A 21,151-nucleotide genomic window follows, 5' to 3' on the forward strand; every position below is an offset into this window, starting at 1 on the left:
AATTCTTTAAATGCTTAGGCAGGGGGCAAATTACACCAGCCTTTATGGTTAGAGAACCATAGTTTAAAAAAAAAAAAAAAAAAATACATTTTGTCCATTGTTAGATACTAGTTTAATGATGCTATGGCATGACATAGCATACGTAAAAAATGTATGTAAGCCAACATTTAAAAAAAGAGCTTTAAAAGTATAATGTATAAGCTAACATTTTGTCACACCAGGGGTGTACCCATCATTTCAGAAGTGACAGAAATGTCAAATAAAATCATTTTATGTATGGAGCCTATGTATTATCATAATTATAATTTTTATTTTTTTTACTAGGAATTTATAGTTTCTGTACTGTAATTAAATTGTCAATTAGCACTGCATCATTCATAAACTTTATTTATTGTTTTTTTTTTTTCTTAATGTTTCAGTTCATTCTGCTTTTATTCAGTTAAGCTGCAGATAAAGCCTAGCACATCTATGAGAGCGCGGGCACTTCTCTTTCAGTGTGAAAACTTCATCTCATTTTCACAAAATAGCTATTTAACTTTTGATTAAAGTTAACTCATGGTGGGCAGTGTCGCCGGCTCTCGCACCTGGTCTGATGGGTTGCTCTCTGGCTCTCCGTCATCGGTGGGCTCGGGCTTATGCCCCGTACCGTGGGGAGATGGTAGGCTGGGCTCTGGGTCCAGAGTGGACCTGGCAAGATCCTCCATTGGGCAGACAGTGAGAGATGACCCATTTCTCACCAGAGTCCACTCTACGAATGCGGCGAATTCCTCCCGAGGACCATCTTCGGACGACAACGCTCTGCACTTGGAGTTCAGGCTGGCGTTATAGAAGGAGCAGAGCATGTGGTCCGGGTAGCTGGTGGCATTAGCTAGCAGAAGAAACCATCTGGTATGGTCCTCAAGAGAACGTCCTTCCTGCTCCAGCAGGAGGAGGAGGAATTTGGGGCTATAGAGGGGATCCATCGACATACTACGGAAAGAAAAGACTGAAAAAACAGAAAACAAAATGGAGGGAAAACACGCAGTTTTAAACTTTTTAAGGTCGGTCTTCTGTTACAGTTTTACACTGCCGGAAGGAACACGGAGCAGAGGATAAACGAAATAAGGCTTTTATTATATCCAACACAGGGGATATCCAACATGAAGCACAGCGGTAGACACACGTAAGTGGTTAGTAGACCCGACAAAACTGAACTGAAAGGACAAGGCTTAAGTACAAGGGATAATTGGGGAAACACAGGTGGATGGAATGACTAAATTAACAGGGACATGGAACACATGGGGAATAGAAAAGACACACCTGGGAACTAATCAAACCAAACATGGGATACATTTGTGCTCTGTCCATGCAATAAATACAGCTTTCGACTGCTCATGTAATGTAACACTGTCGGTAAGATGCAGAGAGCCATTGACAAACTACAGGAAAGTAAAACTACTTCACTTTCATATTACTGGCCACGAGTCCTGAGGAGAGATCACACGTCAGTGCTTGTAGTAATTAAATGTGTATATATTTTGAAAGCATTGAAATCGCGATTCATTTGATTCTTAGCGTTTTAAATCGATTGCTGTCCGAGATCGGCGATTTACGATTCAAAATCATGTTTTTAAGATCGATGCATATGAATCGTCAGGGTTTGTAATCGATGCATCGAGAAAACGAGTGAATCGTTACACCCGTAAAGTGCATGATACTGAGTCCTCTTCTATGGATTTTATCATTTGATAGGACAGATAGACACAAAAATATGCCAAAATGTCCTTGTACACAGCCGTTGTGTCTTAAGAAAATGTGAATGCTGTTGTCTCTATAATAAAACAAAAGACAGAAAATTTACTCTCTGTTCTTGACTGAATACATTTTTTTCTTAATTAATTAATTTGTTCAGTTGTATTTATATGTGAAATTGCTAATTTATTTCTTCTTATGACAGAATGAGACAGAAAATATATTATTTGATCAAATTCTATACTGTGATACAGGCTCTTTTCCCCCAAACAATTAGCATTGCATTATAAATATACCTCATTTTTTATATAAGATATAAGAGGGAATGTTAAAATGCATACTCCGGGTTTCCAGGTTTTGGACCTTCCAGTTTAAAATAATGCAAGTGAGTAAAGTTTACATTTTAACAAGCTTTTAATAAAAGTTTTAGATTTGTACGGTTATTGAGCAGTATTATTTTTTTTTAGTTCACTTTTGTTGTTCTTCTTAATTTATGACCATTATGACCAAGCAGCATACCGCACTAGCTCCAGTTACTTCATCTAGCTTTCAAATACCATGAGGTTGCATTCAATTTATTTATGTCTTCATTTTAAAATTGCTATCTATATTCATATATTTTTCTCTAAATCAAAAGTAGTATCTTTGGGGGGCTTCTCTAATAGCAATGTTGTGGTATAGGATAAGCTGTTGAACCCTGCATTTTATTTTATTATCCATAACTGAAACATTCTGGATGTCAAAAAGGACAAATTGCATCTAATGAAAGGTGGCACGGGAATCATGGATTCCCTGTTCTACTTTCCATCATTTCTCTCTCTCTCTTTCTGTAAAAATAAAATATTAAAGAAAAGAAAAGAAGAAAAGGGTAAGGCCCCCTGGCCACAAACTCTGACCTTTAATGCAAGGTAGAGCAGCAACTGTCATATTGTCAACCGAGCCAACAATGATCGCATACGCACCACTCAGACGTTTACTCAAGACATGACTTCAGAATCACGAATAAGTACCAAGTTGAATGACTTGGGCAAATACCAGTGAATATTTCTGGGAAGAAAGGCAATAATCTGATTAAGTTTAGGATGCATGACTCATATGCAAGTATGAGAATTATTGTAAAAAATAGGTCACCCAAAACTGAAAACTCTTTTACTCAATTATTTATTCATCCTGATGTTATTCCAAACTGGTAAGACTTTGTTTCGTCTGTAGAACAGAACACTTAATGTGTTACATCAATTTACATAAGAAAGCTGTATATGATGAACAGACCAGGGCTACATTTCCCGAAACCTTCTTAACGCTAAGTTGTTCTTAAGTTATACCTCAACTTGTAAATTATATACTTTCTTTCTTTCTTTCTTTCTTTCTTTCTTTCTTTTGTTAAAAGCTGTTAAATTATTAAGCATTATTTTATGTGGTGACCACTTGGAGGTGAACTGGGTGTATATTTTTTATTTATTGGTTTATTCCCTGATGTAATGTACTTCATGTCACAAAGCAGAAGTACAAATTTCAAGCAAGTTTGTTCCATTCTAACAGAAAGAGTTTGTTGTATTTATTTAAAACCAATTGAGCACCACCCCCATAGACAGTACCTGGTAACGTTGCACATAAGAAAGCAACCTCCTAAGGTATAGCTCAGGCAACACGCCTAGAATTTGTATACCTTTAGTCAAGATATACGTTAAGAATCTTCATAGCGCACTAAGAGACAATGCTATCAGGAAATGTAACACAGGGCTGTGTTTACCGAAACCTTCTTAACACTACGTCATTCTTAAGTTAGTTGTACCTTATAGTTAATACGTGTTTCCCAAAACTTTCTTAGTTAAGTATACCTTCTGTAAGCCATACTTTGATAAGGTTGGTCTGGACCAGTCTTAGCTACACCTTATCACTGCTGACAGTTCACAGTTCCTTACATCTCAGCCTAAACAAATATAATTCTAAAGTTGTAATACACCCATTGTTCAATAAGGCTGACTGAAGTGTTTTCATGCAAATAATTAAATTGACATTAGACTTAATTTAAAGGGAATTAATGTGGTAGGGAGTTTCACGCAAGTTTGTTGCATTCTAACATGAAAGACTTCTGTGCCTTTGTTTAAAATCAAAGCTTATTTTATAAAGAACACTGCTTTCTCATGTACTGCACAGCCCCTGCATAGAGTGAATGATCCATTGAATAATCCATCGAGCCACTGATATCAACCAATTCAGCACCACTACCATGGGCAGCACACATAAGAAGGTATACTGTACCTCAAGCAGCTTCCTAAGGTATAGTTCAGGGAACACGTCTAGAAAAGTTATACCTTTAGTTAAGATACTGTATACCTTCAGAGTCTTCTAAGAGAAAACGTTATCGGAAAACTCACCCAAGTTTAGGTTTAAAAGACCTACATTTCAGTCGGTCGCTTACTAAACCAACTGTTTCACTTAAAAATAAATGTTTAGTATGTTCCTTTTTGGAGCCTGTTTTCTCCTGGTCAAAATTCACTTTATTTGTATGGAAACAAGTAGAGTGAACAATTTGCTAAATGTTTTGTTTATGTTTAGCAGATGAAAGAAAGGCACCCTGGCTTGGAACACATGTGGTGCACGAATGACATCTTAATTGTCATGTTTGTTTGAGAGCTATTCATGCGACATACATAGCGGTTAAATAGAAACAAGACTGAGTAATTTTGGAAAAGGCTGAATCTTAAATGTGCCAGTGAAAAAAAAAACAGCAGAGAGGTTTGGGGAAAAAGAGATGAAGAGAACAAATGAAAGATGGAACAAAGAATTGTATAACGGGAGAGATAAAAAGCATGGGTTCATGTGGGGCTATCTGCGACTCTGAGCTCAGAGTTTACATGGATGGAATAGCAAACATTCAGCCTTCAGACTGACCTACTTTCATAAAAAAGCACATGGCCACATCTCAACCGTGAGCACCTCGTTTTACCCCTGCTGAACACTGTTCAAATCTAGTTCCCACTGCTGCAGTTCTGCATTTCTAGTTCTATGGTGTCTTTCCTATGGTTTTGGATTTGGTTTGACTTCATATTAAGTACTTGGTTAATAAACCCTTTCCTAATTGACACTGATAGATGTCACCCTTTGGATCTAAAAAGCTATTGTATGTCACCATTGTATGTCAAATCCAGAACACGCCTGAGTCTCCATAGTGAATAATAATCCCTATACTTAAAGTCTTAAATCGTAAATCTATGTCAGCTTTCTTCCATTCTTATATATCCTTGACTTTCTGTAGCATAGCCTGTCTGTCTGTTAGGTCTATTGCTCTACTCTACCGCTCAGCTCCTAACCAAATTTTCACCTGTCACCTGAACAGCTCTGAGTCAGTGCACATTAAAGATGCAGCACACATATTTTGCCTTGTCTCAAAGATCCTGATGCCCACAGCACTCGCTGTCCTCACTGTCAGATAGTCGTTTGCTATAAAGTCTACCAGTGCAGGCTTTACAGAAGGGTGGACAGTGCAAACAGGGCACTTATGAGCACACTTCTGAATCATAAAATAACAAATGGGACACTCTATGTTCACATGGATTTAACAAAAACACACATGCTAGATCTAGTTTTTGTTAAAAACCTGTTAGCTTGTTAAATGTAAGTTACCGTACCATGTATAAATGTATAGTTTTGCAAAAATAAAATAAAATAATTTACAATGAAAGCAGTAAAAGGACATACCCAACATATTCTGCATGATAAATGACATGATTATATGAAACTTTTAGGTTTTCTTTGTCATTTGTAAGTGTTTCCATTTCAGACACAAAATTTACAGGGCGGGGATTATTTAAAGGGGGGGGGGGGGGGGCGGTGAAATGCTCGTTTTCACTCAATATCCTGTTAATCTTGAGTACCTATAGAGTAGTACTGCATCCTTCATAACTCCAAAAAGTCTTTAGTTTTATTATATTTAAAAGAGAAAGATAGTCTGATAGTTTTGCTTTAAGAGCGTCTGAGTGACATTACCGTGAGGAAAAAACCATGATCCAAAACAAACCATGGCTAACAGTCAGATTCAGCCGTTTATTTATGATCCAGAATCAGATCCCGAGGCTGAAATTTAACAAGAGCAGCAGCATCCACAACGACTACAGCAGGACGTCTCTATGTGGTATGTACTGAAACTGTATACATTTGCTAAGCGGTTTTGGAAAATGACTAAGTTCCACTTTGTCTTTTTTTTTTTTTTTTTTTTTTTTTTTTAAGGTGTACATGTGGAAAGTGCAGTTTGATGACAACATCGCATTGTTGTTTACTTGATGTGCTTACGCGCCGATAGCTAAGTTAACAACACAGAGATATTTGAAGCAGTTTTACTCACCGCCTGCGGTTCCAACACACGATCGTGACCCTTTTTCGTTGGGATTGCATTATCCTTAAGAAATAAACGATATGAATATCCGGCGTAAAACTGGGCCTTGTTTGTAAAACAAGCATCTTCGAAATGCAGGGAACAAACAAAAACACTTGAACAACTCTGTTGATGCTCTGTAAAAATAAACTCCATCCACTGGTCCCTTAATGCTGTTTTTTTTGGGGGGGGGGGGGGGGGGGTGGTAATCTGTGCAGGGTTGTTTTGCCCTGGCAACCAAAAACACACTTCTTTTGTGACATTTCGGTCTCTAGCTCTGATCAGTGAAATGTCTGTGCTCAGCCTCGCTAAACTTGTGACCAACCGGAAGTTGTTGTTCCAAAAATACTCCTTCAAACGTACAACTTTATTTTAGAAACTTTGTCCATGTTTAGCATGGGAATCCAACTCTTTAACAGTGTAAAAAACTCAGTATTCATTAAATAGCATTTCACCCCCCCCCCCCCTTTAAATAAATCAAGCAACATGATTTACTAAGATTTGCAGAAGTAAATTTACTCTTATATTTGCGCCATTATTTAAAATAATAAATTAAAAAAATGTCTTAACCCTCAGTAGAATTAGTCAAATATGATCCAGCTGTGTCTGTGTTCCTTAATTTACTGAGTGTCAGCAGATCAACTTTCCTGTCTGAGTTTTTATGGGTTTGTGATTATGGTTATAAAGGCCTGTTCACACCACAAACAATAACTATAATACTACATTAGGGTCCACACCAACACACAATGACTTTCTTTTTTTTTTTTTTTAAGCATGTGCTGGAGTTGTGTTGTTTGCCTTCATTTATTTAAAGCAGGATGGATTCTGATTGGCTGTCAGTGTTTTTATTGTTCATCAGTTGGAAAGTGTTTCCAACATTCCTTTGTGCCATTATCATTATAGTTGTGGTGTGGATAGTTGTGTGTGCTGCTCTTTAAAATTATGATTTTAAAACAATATCAGTATCTTTATAGTGATCTTCCATGAACAGGCCTCAAGTCATAAATATACATGCGCAGATATGCCATCCACTTCGCTGGTTTGAATCCTATGTCACTGTTAGGTCATTCAGGGTGGCCTGGGGAGGGGAGGTATCCAAAGCACATCAACTGGTCACTGGGGTTCCTCAGGGATCAGTTCTTTGACCCCTCCTCTTCTTCATATACACTGAATGGGTCCCATCATATATGCACACTTCCTGTGTCTGTTTGCCTCTTTAAGAAGAATTACTGTATGTATTTAAATTATATACATATACACTTTAAAGTGCGAAAGATTACACTCCACTAAACTTCACAATGGCGTGTGACTTGTTAGACATTTTTATCAATTAACATCAGTTTGTCATTGCAAGGGAGTTATTTTATTCTGCCTCTGAAAGGTCTGTGAAGATTAGGAGGCCGTTTCTTGTGTGTGCAGAGCTGAACATTTAGGCATACATGCTTTCCTGAGATACGAAGCAGAACAGACTGCCTGCAATTAAGATGAAATCTGCACTTGCTTGATAATAAGCCATGTCTGAATTATTAACAGGAGCTGTTCCCTGAGGACTCAGTCTCCAACTGAGTTCATCAGCACACACACAGACACTCAACACACACTGGATGTATGCTTACATGCGGCGAGACACATTTCATAAAGAACCACTAAAACGCGGACCACGAAGACAGGCATACATTTATAGATTAAACACATGCATGGATACATGTTATGGATTAACTTGCAAATATAAGGCAACCACCAATCAACAGGTTGAGAGATAATGGGAACTGAAGCCTACCCCCAGTACCATAATGACTGCAATCAAATTGTATTTAGTTAGTTAGTTAACTCAATATTTATGTGCAAATGCTTGTGTACAAAATCAAAATCCAAAGTTCTAACAATTTTATCTTTGAGTTTATTAACTTAATAGTTTTTGTGATGCAACTTATTAGGGTTTGCAATGCATAATAATTTGATAAAATGCAGCTTATTGGTTATATATATGTTGATAAATATATAAAAATACAAAACACAATACTTGAGTTGGTTGAAGAACAACATTCAGCTGTATTTCTGTGAAAGTAAATTTTTGACAATTACAGATCTTACATTTTCTCAAGTCAAGTCACTTTTAAAGCGCTTTATACAATATAGATAATGTCAAAGCAGCTTATACAGTGTTAAACAGAAAAAAATGTGCTGATATTTCAAGAGGACATTTTTTTCAGTTTATCAGTTAAAATCAGTTCTTTGTTAATTCAGTGATGTCATCGTCCAGCTCAGTTCAGTTCTCTTCCAATAGTGTCTGTGCAATCATGTCAACAATGTTGCCAGACATTTGTGTTTGGCAAATGCTTTTATCTGAAGGTACACAACTGAACTGAAGCCATGACCTTGTGTTGCTACTGCAGGATGTTATAACAGATGTTATAACTGTTTTTGTATTTATACATATAAAACGTGAAACTGCTTGCTCTCTCTTTATTCCAGTGTCTGTCATCTCTCTCTCTCATTGGCTCCTGACTCTTTGCCCAGCTGCCTTGCACCATTAAAGACCTCAAAGACATGTTATAAATAACACTCTAGTCACTTCACATTACAGTCTGACTGACTGCCTGGCACCCATACTGACCCACCACGCAATACCCTGGCAGCACATTACCAGCCATCTCTCTCACACAAACACACACACACACGCACGCATGCACCACGCACGCACACACACACACACACACACACGCACATGCACGCGCACGCACACGCACACACACACACACACACACACACACACACACAGACACCTTCCTTCCCTGTTTCTGAAAAGAATATCAAATATAACATTCTTTCAAATGGTGGATTAAAAATCACAAAAGCCTTAATGCACACACCCACAAGGGCATTAAAATCATTTTTTTAAAATGCAATAATGAGGAGAGAGTAATTTTCTTTTGTGACAGGCAATTACTGTTATGCATATCCATTTTTTGCACTTAGTTTGAAATGAATAAATCATTTTATTTAAATAATTAAAACTGTTTAAATAATAATAATAATAAAAGTTGTTGCTTCTTAGTATTTTTCTGCAAATAGACAGTTCAAAAGATCAGCACTTATTTGAAATGCAAACCTTTTGTAACATTGTAAGTGTCTTTATTGTCATTCTTAATCTACTAAATGCTTCTTTGCTGAATAAAAGTATTAATTTCTCAATACATAAATAAAAATAATTATTAAAAATGCAAAAAGAAAACGAGTGATAGCTACAGAAAAAATCAGACTGTAAAATATTAGATTTTTTTTACTGTTTTACTATCTATCTATCTATCTATCTATCTATCTATCTATCTATCTATCTATCTATCTATCTATCCATCCAGACAGTTTAACATCAAACTGTTTTCATTTTAAGAAAATATTTTTCCAAACCAACATAAAATTTGTTTGACAAACGTTTCAATCTAATAAATGAAGCGTAGAGTCTACCTAATTCTGTTATTACCTAATTCTGTTATTAATTCCCATGATAGCAATGTTTTTTATTTTATTTTTTAGAAAAGTCTATATCCTTGAATAAATTGGAGCAGGCAGTCAGAGAATTGCCACGCAAATGTTACTTTACTCAACAAAGGTACAGATAAACAGAATGTAGAAAATAATAAGGCAATCCCAGACATCTTATGCAGATGGATTAGATTTCCCAGAGTTCCTCTGAATAAGCTGAGAAGTAGTAATTTTATGATTCACAAATGAATGGAATTGGGTTATACTGACTGCAATGTGTATTTTTGACTCACCAAAAAGAACTGGCTCATTTAGGAGTCGTTAGTCAGTAAAGCTGACCACACTGGACAAGTGTGCATGTGCAGCACACAAGGACAGCTTATAGAAAGATGTGTTTTCTTGCCATTATTTAGTGGTGCCCTCTTTTTTTCTTCTTCAGTGTCATCGCACTGAAGGCATCTGTTCCTCACACAAATCTATTGTACAAGGTGCCCCAAAATCACTGTTTTGAGGCAATGAGGCAAGACAGAGCAAAATAACTTATAGTCTCTGTCTCTATCATGTGGGGTTTGCCCGCTTGCTATAGCAGCCTCAAGTCATGTTATCATTTCTCTTCATATACTATTTAACTAACTAAACCAGACCACAGCGAAAGAGCAAATAAATGAAAGAGCATCTTTTTGTCATCATTTACGAGTATTTGAAAGTATCACTCAACAGACTTTAAAGTTCATAACAGTGATGATGTCTAATTATTTAGAAACTACGACCAATTGTTTTATACTATAGTTCATCACAATATTCAAAAATATTCAGGAAAAACTGGTTCGGGTAACACAAGTCTAATTTCTGTTTTATAATCAGATGCTGTCACTAAAATTATTGTTTGTCATTCTGATTCTTTCAGGACAACTTTTAAATTTTTATATTTAAAAAACACTTTTATAAATATAATAGTAACACTGTTATAACGATTTAAATAAATCTAAAATATGTGTTAATTAAAATAAACATTTTTATCTCTTTTTTTATTTTCCTCTTAAATCAGTAGAACTGTGTCGGCAGTTCACACACTGGCACTGTATGTATATATATATTATTAATAAGTAATATCTATGAGACTTTCAATGATATATTGATAGCTAAACAAGAACTGTCTATGAATGTATAGTCACTGTGTGATTAAAAAAATGTATTTTCATGAAATTTGAAGACAGTAGGATATGCTTTTTTATGTCAGGTTTGAGCTAAGAAAGGCATAAAGATCGCCTCCATCATGTGGGACATGTCTCATCAGGTTTTTACAGCGTAGGCAGTGGCTGATACTATGATAATGCAGCTAATTCCCTCTCAACACACCTCTGAAGACCTCATTTTAATGATATGGGCTTACATTAGCCCTGAACTACTGTATGAGGGCTGAGCAGACTGAGGATCCTTTGTGAGGCTACTAACTCATTCTTTTTCTAGCACAGTCCGAGTGGTGAACCATAGTATTGATGCTATCAAGGGATCCTCAGTGTGTCTTTTGTTGACACTCAGTTCAGCACAGTTAATCTAAGACAATGTGTTTCTGACAAACAGTACTTTTGTCATAAGCAAATGAAATAATATAATATGTTATATTTGTGGCCTGTTTCACAATATATCAGGGATGCAAATTGTTCCCCATCGCAATTAAGCCAAAAAGAAAAGTTAGGAGAGCTTTAAAAGTAAACCTTTTTATTATTTACATGCAACCACAAATATGATTGGCAATAAGATTCAATAGCAGCCTATCCATGGTGTTTCCCGGTCTAGGATGGGCTCCAGCATCTTTACAACCCAACACAGAACAATCGTTAGGAAACTGGATGTTTGAATGCTTCAATAGGGTTTCACTTACCTGCATAAAGGTTAGTTTCCGAGTGTGCTATTAATTTATTAATTAATTTAAAATTGAAACATGCTCAAATATTTTCTGCTAGAATCATTATTGGATGAAGCACTGACAAAGTACAACTTTCAAATACTACAAAAGACGTTAGCTGACCATTTGGATTGGGTTACATAACTTTACAAACTATGCCTTAAAAATTCTTGAAATTCTTGTTTTGAAGAAGTGCCAAAAGACAATAAGGGCCAGACAAAATAAAACCGAACAAACAACAGACAGCCCTACAACTCTTAGAAAAAAAATCCTTTCTCATGGAAAATTCTAACTGAGAGGCACTTGAATTATTAATCTGAATTATTGAAATTATAATTGAAATATGGTGCTTGTAACTGTAAATCAATAAAGTGTGAAGTTCCAATATGAAATAAAAGAAAACTACAAAGGTGTCACATTACAACGTGTTTGGAATGAATCCGTCTGATTGCAGAGTATTGGAGCAGTGGGAGACTTACAGTGCATGAGTGCATTATGCAGAGGTTTCCCTCCTAAAATGCTTTGTCCTCCATCATCATCCACTTAAACACACTCGAACAATTGTATGTGTATCATAAAATATGCATTGTATTATACCCCAATATTTTGCATACATCCTATCTTTCTAACACCCACTATATATATCTATATTTTTCTCTCTGTATGAAACAAGCAGAGTTTAAGAACAAGACTCAATCTATCCAGAATGAATGAATCTCAAATGAATAAAAGTTTCTGGAATATATGGGGTTCTTAATACAGATGAGTTTACAATAATACGGTAAGAACAATTTTTACTCATTATGCACCCTGTATTATTTCAAATTGTGTACTGTATTATTATATACAGTAGTATGTGAGTTTATATAAAATACATATTGAATAGTGCACGTATTACATTTCATGTAATTGTATGGCAAATTCACGTGGAGTGTTAACTATTTTTAGAGCAAATCATCAGGTCAAGAACCTTGTTAGTGTAAGTTGACCAGCAAACGTGACTTGGGGTTGTTGTGTGCACGCATGTATCCTGTGTTACCTTCCATCCGGCAGAGCTGTTGCTGTCTCCTTTATCTTGGAAATAGGGCACATATCGGACCATCCAGTCGTAGATCTGAGACAGGGTGAGTCTTTTCTCGGGTGTGCTCTCGATGGCTCGGGTGATGAGCTCCGCGTACGACTGGTTTCCCCACGCGTTGCGTCGCGAGGACGCCTTGGTTTTGCGCAGCGCGGCTCCCGTGAAGTCGTGAAATCCTCCGGCGTCCAGCATCATCCTCCTCCTCCTGCACGCCGGTGACGGAACATGATCCGAATCTACTTTAAATATGGAGAAATTAAGCGACAGATCCGCGTTCACCTCACATGAGAAGTCGTTCGTCCAGATGCATGAACGAGGTCTGCTGAGCAAATCCGACTCCATATCCACCTGATGAGCCTCCGCTTCATCCTCCTCTATCATCATCTTCATCTGTTCTTAATAAGCCGATGCCAGGTAGACGTCGTCAGGTGATACTGTATTCTCAGAAACGCCTCATTGGGTCCACCTCACAGAGGAGGAGAGAGAAGGATGCTGTAGACGAGCGCGCATCATGTTGAAGTGAGACTGGCTTGCAGAAATAATGGATGCATGTGTTTAGACAGCGGCTCGTATTCTATTTCCATCCCAGCTTTAACTCAGTCCGACCGCAGCAGCAGCAGAGTCCTCCTCCTCGTCGATGGAGGTTATTACAAGCAAAACTGGAGCAGCAACAGATGACAGATCTTCGCATTGTACTGATAGCTAAAAACTTCACAATGCATCATGAATGTCGTATATTTGGTAACGTCCCCAACATATTCTGTTTTACTCGTTAATATTGTAGGCTATATAGCGTTAACCTGATTCTTTATATTTTCAGATCAACTCAACCGATTCTGTTATATTCTGTCACTTTCCACAAATAAACTACAATGTAGGACCTGGGACGATGTTTAATCAAAGGTCAAAGGTGGTTGTGTGTGTGTGTGTCAGATTTGTGTCTTTTCCAGTAATAAACAACACACCTTTTTTTTTTTTTTTTTTTTAGTTTGTGTAACCCTTAGTTAAGTTCAACTTATTTTCCACATTAATTTCGCATGTCTGGAGTCTTATTTCACCAGTGTATACTTGTTCTTTATTAATCCTGAATTGAAATGTGACAACATCCCCCACGTGTTTGACAGCTTATAATGTTGTCTGATATATATATATATATATATATATATATATATATATATATATATATATATATATATATATATATATATAAGCAAAATTGAAATTAAAAATTAAAAAATAAAAATAAATAAATACAGTTTTTAACCCCTTTATACAAAATAAAACTTTTTTTTAAATAAAATGTTACTCATTTTGGATAGTTCAAATCAATGAGTACAAATTAAAGGGACAATAAGTAACTTTTTAGGTATTTTATTATCTAAAATCAATATTTTTATTCATAAATATGCCCTCAATGGTGTACAAATACCTATGCCAATGTTTAAACTAATCCTTGTAAATGAAGAATTTATTATCTTTATATACATGGGACGGGTAGGTCGACGGAGGCTTCCATGTAGTTCCGCCATCTTGCAAAACTATAATAGCAGAGAGGGACAAAAAGTACTAAGCCAACGCGTTTCCACAGCGCGTTTTCGGTCAGAGCCAGAAACGCAGGTGCAGAGCAGTGAGAGGCGCTTGAAACTGCACCGGCAAGTTTAAAAGTCTGGATTGCATTCTTATTATGGACCATACATATGCCGCGCCACAGGAGAAGAAAACATAGTCGCCAAAACAGTCAAAAATAGAACGTAAAAGGAAACGTGACCGTAGATTACAGAAAACAAGAGTTAATGTCGGGGAAGCTTTTTCTAGGTGGAAAGAGCTAATGCTTGATAAAGATTTCAATAGAGACGCTGAAGTGGCCAGTTTTCTTCTCGACAGGTAAGTCAGTGTTACAATCTATATTATAATATTTTTTTTATATCTAACAATGCATATAATTCAGAAAATATAACGAATAAATTAGACATAACTACTAATTACAATATTTCATGTTTTCCACAGTCAGTAATTCATACTGTAACATTCGTTTGTTAGTTGTCATGTTGCAGTTTGTTTGAAATAACACACCTGTTCACCTGAAGGAAAACTCGACGAAGTGCTATTAGAAGACATCCCGTCAAAGCTTTTTGGTACATATCGCCTACCGTAGATGCAACGCGCATTTGAAAAAGCGAGGCGCTGGAGAGCAAAATTAGTTTGAATGCAAAATACAATTTCACCACTAGATGGGAGTAATTCCTACTTAGTGTCCCTTTAATGAACACATTCACACATTCAGAAAAACACACACAGCTCTCAAAAAATAGAGTATGCAAGAGTGCTTCAGATTTCTTGAAATGATAATTTCTAAACATTCAGCTTCTTCCTTTCAGTGTTTCTTTACCTGTTTCTCATGGTGTCACAATATAATTCCTAAAAGTTATGGGAGAATATAATTATAATAGCAGAGATATTGTAACTATAAAATTAAATAATGTAAAATTTTGGTGTAATTCTTTTTTTCTCTATATAGTGTTGATACTAATAAAATACACTACGTTTTCTCAGTTGTCACCTATTTCAGTTAAATGGAACATGTAATACATTTTTATGCTATTAAGGACAACAATGATCAAATGTGATCATTTATAAAAAAGAAGAGGAAATGTGAGTCAATTTCTTCTTTGTTTTGGCATGACAGTTGTGTTCATTCCAAATACAGTGTTTGCTGTTTGCTAAAACAGAAGACAGCCTTGTTTAACATCTAGATCAGTCATGCAAAAAAGGATAGAATTAAAGGATTAAGGGTAGAAACACAATTAGACATCCCAAGAGTCACATAATTCACCACAATCCAAATCCTTAAAACATCCACATACAAGTATTTTATTGTCTCCACCCAACACATTAACATTACACAATACACCCACAGAAACCAAGAAATGTGCACCAATAACCGTGATCTCACTCTTATGATATTATCCTGCTCAGGGCATTGTATCAATTGGTATTCACGTAACCATTGATGTTCTGACTTTAAATCACGCTTTACTTATGAAGTGATATCATTGACTTGTAGAGACTCTTACTGTATTATCAACACAAGGAACACACAAGTGTAATAAAATAAATGTTGTTAACAAAACATTAAACAACTAAATGAATACATTGAAAGACAAAGAAATAAAATGTATTAGATAAATAAAACTCAATTGATTAAGTTGGGTTTTGCCGTGGAATGCATCTTATGGAATGGTATTTTGTTTCTCTGCAAATAATAAGGTGAAGAACCTTATCATGCATCATACAAAATAGATTAAAGATTATTTATTAACTGACATCAGCTACATAAAATCTGATGTAAAATGAAAATCAAATACAATATACAACAATGTATATGTTCTGTTGTGGCTGAGCAGCCAAATTTTCTTCCTGGGATGAGAAAAAGTCAGTTTAAGGACTCACTGAAGCAGCTTCATGACAAGAATGGGAAATTTATTAACAGACTTAACACAACTTTTCTGAACACCAGCGCAAGTTTAACTGACATCATTCAGGGGGCGCTGTAGCTCTACTGTTTTAATACATGTCATTGATTTGAACCAAACAAAACTGTTTTTACAAAAAACTACAACAATGTAGTGTTTTTTTCAAACCATACTATTTACTTAGTTTTTAATACACTACATTTCTCCCCTGAAAAATATCAAATGAGAGGTTTATTTGTCACTTTTTTCCTTATTACGGAATTTTATTTCGTTACTAAAAATAAATGTTTTTGAATGTTTATCAATCAATAGCATAACATACCCATTATCAAAATAATACAAGCAAAAGCCACCAATGAAATCAAGTCACACTACATGAGTCTTTTAGGGTCAATTTTCTCCAGGTGCAGCAGAGGTTTCAGCTGTTCTGCGAAGCTTCTCATGTCCTCAGACACAGTGTCCTGTCCCGCAGGAGCCAGTACGCTCAGCTCCACAAGATACGACAGAGACAGCGGCTCTGTGTTCTCCGTGTTTCCTGACGCAAGGACACGTAACAGTTTGCTCACTACCACCTTCATCGCACCCTTCCGGAACACCTGACCCTTGGCCACGAACTCATGGTCCATGCGGAAACCCATCTCGTTGAGAAACTCCGGTAAGCTGTGCGAGGCAGCCACATCCACACAGTTTCGCACCAGGGCATGCCGGCTTTTGTCGCCCACCTCAGGCTGACCTAGATAGCGCAGATGCCAAGGGGCAGTGGGGTGAAGAAGCGAGCGGCGCGCACGCAGCATGAACGGGTTGCCCTGCTGACCCTTCAGCAGAAACACCAGCTCATGATCAGCAAAGCTCTCAGGCTCCATGTTATCACACAGACCTCTGAGTCGATGTAGGAGGCTCTCCAGAGCCTGATCCAGGACACTGCCTGTGCCGAACAAATCAACACAACGGTAAATTCAGAAGACATAACTTCACACAGCTTACTTAAATTTAAAAGCCCATAACTAATGTGACAGTGAGCACATTTACATGCACCTTCTTAAACCGGTTATGAAGCATAAACATGGTCATGTAAACAGTAATAGGGCTGTATGATTAAACAAATGCGATTGTCATGCACATTTTGTTAGAAAAGCCGGTTCTGTAATTAACAGTAAATCATCATCATCATGTGCTTTCAGATGGAGCAGCATTTACTACACAGAGACGTAGTTCACTGACGAGTTGCATGGAAAACAAATCGCAAACGATTTTATTGCACGATTATTAAATCTAAGAAATTGTTCGCGATAATGACACCTGTTTGCATAGGTTCTCCGTGAACTACGGCTCTGTGTAGTAAATGCTGCTCCATCTGAGCAGCATTTACTAGCAGCATGTGAAAATACCCCATTTAATAACATATTTTTACTCCAAACTCACTTCATAACGTCAGTCCAGTGTTTGAAATAAACCTTTCTGTGAGATGATGTGGCTTCTTACATAGAATAAGGCACAAAACATATTTGATAGCATTCTAAGCAGTGATAAAGTCATTGCATTATAAATATGCTTTATTTTAATGAAAGTTATAACAATAATAACTCAAATTAATAAAATGTTATCATAATTGTGTGTTTATTAGTCACGTTGAATTAATAAAAGCAGTTAAATCTTCTGTTAATCCAGCTACCGCTATAGGCATTTCCTGGGTTTCTTCTGCAAGGTGTATTTGGAGTTTCAGTGGGAGAGCGCCCTCTGGCCTTTGGGGGAGATTAACTGATCACAGAACTGTGCTTCACTGGCTACGTTTATATGCAACCAAATAATCCGTTTGTAATCGGATTGACGGCTAAATTGGACTAAAAAAGCCTTCATGTAAACACCTTAATCGATCCGATTGAGCTCGATCGGAATTCAATTTTGATCGGATTGAAGGGGGTGCTTTATTCCTCTTCTAATACGATTGAGAGTGCATGTAAACACTCGACTGGATTGAACCATGAAACTGAAAGGTCTGCGCATGTGACACGGGGAACAAGCGCTCTTACTTTTGAATAAAGGGTTGTATAAATGTGTGTCCTGTCCTTATAAAACTCTCCCATCATTTGGCAACTGTTAAGTGGAGCCAAACTGTTTTTTTGTTTTTTTTTGCGTGATAAATATAAGCAGCAGGGCATGGTGGTTTACATGCTTATATTTATCCATAAATGGATAAAAATCCTTCATGTAATAAATAAATATTAATTCTGCTGTTAAAAACAAATAAAGAATCCGTGTAGGAGAGTGGTTATCTACAAACAGAAACTCTATATTTGTGCTGTGTGAGCATGCAAAAATAAAAAATAAAAAATTCAGATTTGAAGCTTGCAACATATAAACGCTCACATCAACCCGATCACTTTATTTTGCGTTCATGTAAACACTACAATTAGATTCATCAATCGGAATGAATCCAATCCGACTGAACCAAAAGTTGTGCATGTAAACGTAGCCACTGAAAGATACGCATGACAATATCAGCTTCTGCCGAATCGCGATTTCGATTCCATTTCAATTTATCGTGCAGTCCTACGCAGTAACCCGTTTTCTTTTATCGGAGTAAGCTCATAAATGTTTTAATCATAAACCAGTCAACACAGGTAGTATTTTTGCCTCTTACCCTGATTTTGTGCGACATGTAAATGCAATACCCTGCTTTCTGTCGTTTTATTGAAGTTAGCATGTGTGATACGATACAGGAACGCATTGTTAGTGCAGATTTAATAGCATTTAGATATAGCAACATTTTTGCAGTAATGAAAGAAGGAAACACAGTATATCACAAAAGCACTCTTTCATGACTCATAAAATGATAAAAGTGTTCTCTCATGCAGCAGAAGTAGTTCAGTCAAAACGTTGCTATATAATGAGAGGATAATATGAGCTGTAAATTTCGTGCAGACATGTTCCAAATTTTATTCAACATCACAACTGACAAACACAGAATTATCGGAGTCAGAAACGCAAAGGATTATATTTTGACATCACTAAAGGGAAATAACCTCATTTAACCTGATAAAGTCATGTAACTGCAGCTTGGTTACTGATGTGCGTGTCAATAGGTTATTTTAATAAGCTGATATTTGTAAGTTATCAACTTACTGGTGTGCAATTCTGCGAAAAATTAACAGTGACAATTTCAAGTTTACATCTCACAATTTATTTATTTTTAATCTCTCTCGTACTCTCTCGCTCTCTCTCTTCGGCAACAGAATAAAAATTTAAAAGTTAATTGCAACTTTTTTCACAATAAATAAAAGTAAATAAATAAAGCCAATTACGGCTTTTCAACTTACAATTCTGATTATTTCCTTTCACAATTCTGGCTTATCTTCTATGAATTTAATAAATTAAATGTATTGCAGAATTAAATATAAACTAAAATTTTTGAAAGAAAAAAAGTCAAAAGAGATGTGAGATGACAAATCAAAATTGGCTTTATTTAGTTATTTGTTGATGTATTTTTCCCCTATGGTGGAGGTTCCATACATGCTTCTGTTCAAATCAATCCAACGCTCCTTTTATACATTAAACAATGAAAGGTGTATTATAAGAAAGCAAAAACACGAAATATTGTCCAGAACAGTATAATCTAGAAGACTGAGAGGTATATAGTAATAGCAATGAGGCTATATTTCTAAACCAGTAAAAGTTTACCTTGCAGGAGATACTCCATCATATTAATGGCTCCACCCGTGACGGGCATCACAGTGACCGGAGGAGCCTCCATCACTCCTCTGAACTCTCCTACTAGTAGTGAAGAACAGAAATTCAAATGAACCGTAGATCAACGCGCACAAAAGACCTGCAGAGATATTAAGATATTAACTACACAATACCGCCAGCCAATAAATTCTGTCTGAATATTAAATGCAAAATAAAATGTTTTGACCTCTTATTAGAAAACAAAATCGGAACGGCTTATGTTTTTGTAAAATACTATCAGCAATTTACTCCATGTGCAAAACGCGCATGCGCAGTGTCGGTTGAAATTACAGCGCATGCGCATTGTTTCATCCATTCATTTAGCGCCATCTCCCGGACTGAAGGGATCTCTTCATCATACTATTGATGCTTACAACATTTATGACTCAAATACATTTATGAGACTTTATGTCTTTATAATATTAAGTTATCCGTTACGTTCTCCAACATAATGTTGAGTGTTGCACATATATTAGGCATAAATGAAACAGTTTTACTTGTTGAAGAAGGTACGCATGTCAGTATGTCAGTTTTAATCAGTTCTGCCCACTAACAATAAATCATAATTTAAAAATGTCAGATCTTATACTATGAGCTGTAGAGAATTAAAAGTAACAGCTTCTCAAAATGAATTTACTTTGATTAATTAATTTTTTTTATTTTAATCCATTATTAAAATCTAACATTGGAGGTTGTTGTATAATTTCTTTACTAAACATATTAAACCAGTTTTAAATAATTGGAATAAAGCTAAAATAAAAAAAAAAGTGTAAATATTAGATTAAAAAAGTGAACTTGAAAACTTAGAAAACTGAAATAAATAAGTTTAGGTTAAAACTAAAATAAAACCTGTAGGTATGATGGGAAATATAAGGATATGGCTTACTTTCCCTGATGCTCATGGGTACAATTATTTAAACAGATCTAAATCGCGGAATATTCTTGTTGGCCATTTTAATATAAGGTAAGCTACATACTCGTATATGAGTATGCTACATACTCTCTCTCTCTCTCACACACACACACACACACACACACACACACACACACACACACACACACACACACACACACACACACACACATATATATATATATATATATATATATATATATATATATATATATATATATATATATAATTAAAATTATCTGTTAAAATAAATAAATAAATAATTAAAAGTCATTAAAACATTCAAGCAATCATAGCACATGAACTTCCTGAGAGATGTTAGTCTCGTCCAAATCGGTACTGAATCAGTCATTCGACAGCACCTTTAAACATAAATAAATAAATAAAACAATCACTATATGCAGAACAGAACTGTGTAAAGGTATGGCAGACAGTTATAATGAACGCACCGGCTGGG

General features: G+C 36.0%; 2 protein-coding genes across 2 annotated transcripts in view; both read right to left on the reverse strand.

Moving 5' to 3' along the window:
* LOC113060033 (forkhead box protein O6-like) overlaps window positions 1-13,326 on the reverse strand; it is a 28,211-nt gene extending 14,885 nt beyond the window's left edge. The window contains exon 1 of the mRNA XM_026228815.1: window positions 12,544-13,326. Coding sequence (XP_026084600.1) covers window positions 12,544-12,972 — 429 coding nt within the window. The 5' untranslated portion in view covers window positions 12,973-13,326. The remainder of the gene's footprint in view (window positions 1-12,543) is intronic.
* Window positions 13,327-16,041: 2,715 nt separating this feature from the next.
* Window positions 16,042-20,056, reverse strand: LOC113060034 (mediator of RNA polymerase II transcription subunit 18-like). The gene is made up of 3 exons (XM_026228816.1): window positions 19,969-20,056; window positions 19,734-19,881; window positions 16,042-16,980 (listed from the first exon to the last, which is right to left on the reverse strand). Exons 2-3 carry the CDS (start codon window positions 19,804-19,806, stop codon window positions 16,427-16,429), a joined length of 627 nt encoding a protein of 208 aa, XP_026084601.1. The 5' UTR covers window positions 19,807-19,881; window positions 19,969-20,056; the 3' UTR covers window positions 16,042-16,426.
* Window positions 20,057-21,151: the final 1,095 nt, after the last annotated feature.

This window comes from Carassius auratus, chromosome 41 (assembly GCF_003368295.1).
Source record: "Carassius auratus strain Wakin chromosome 41, ASM336829v1, whole genome shotgun sequence".
NCBI classification, from domain to species: domain Eukaryota; kingdom Metazoa; phylum Chordata; class Actinopteri; order Cypriniformes; family Cyprinidae; genus Carassius; species Carassius auratus.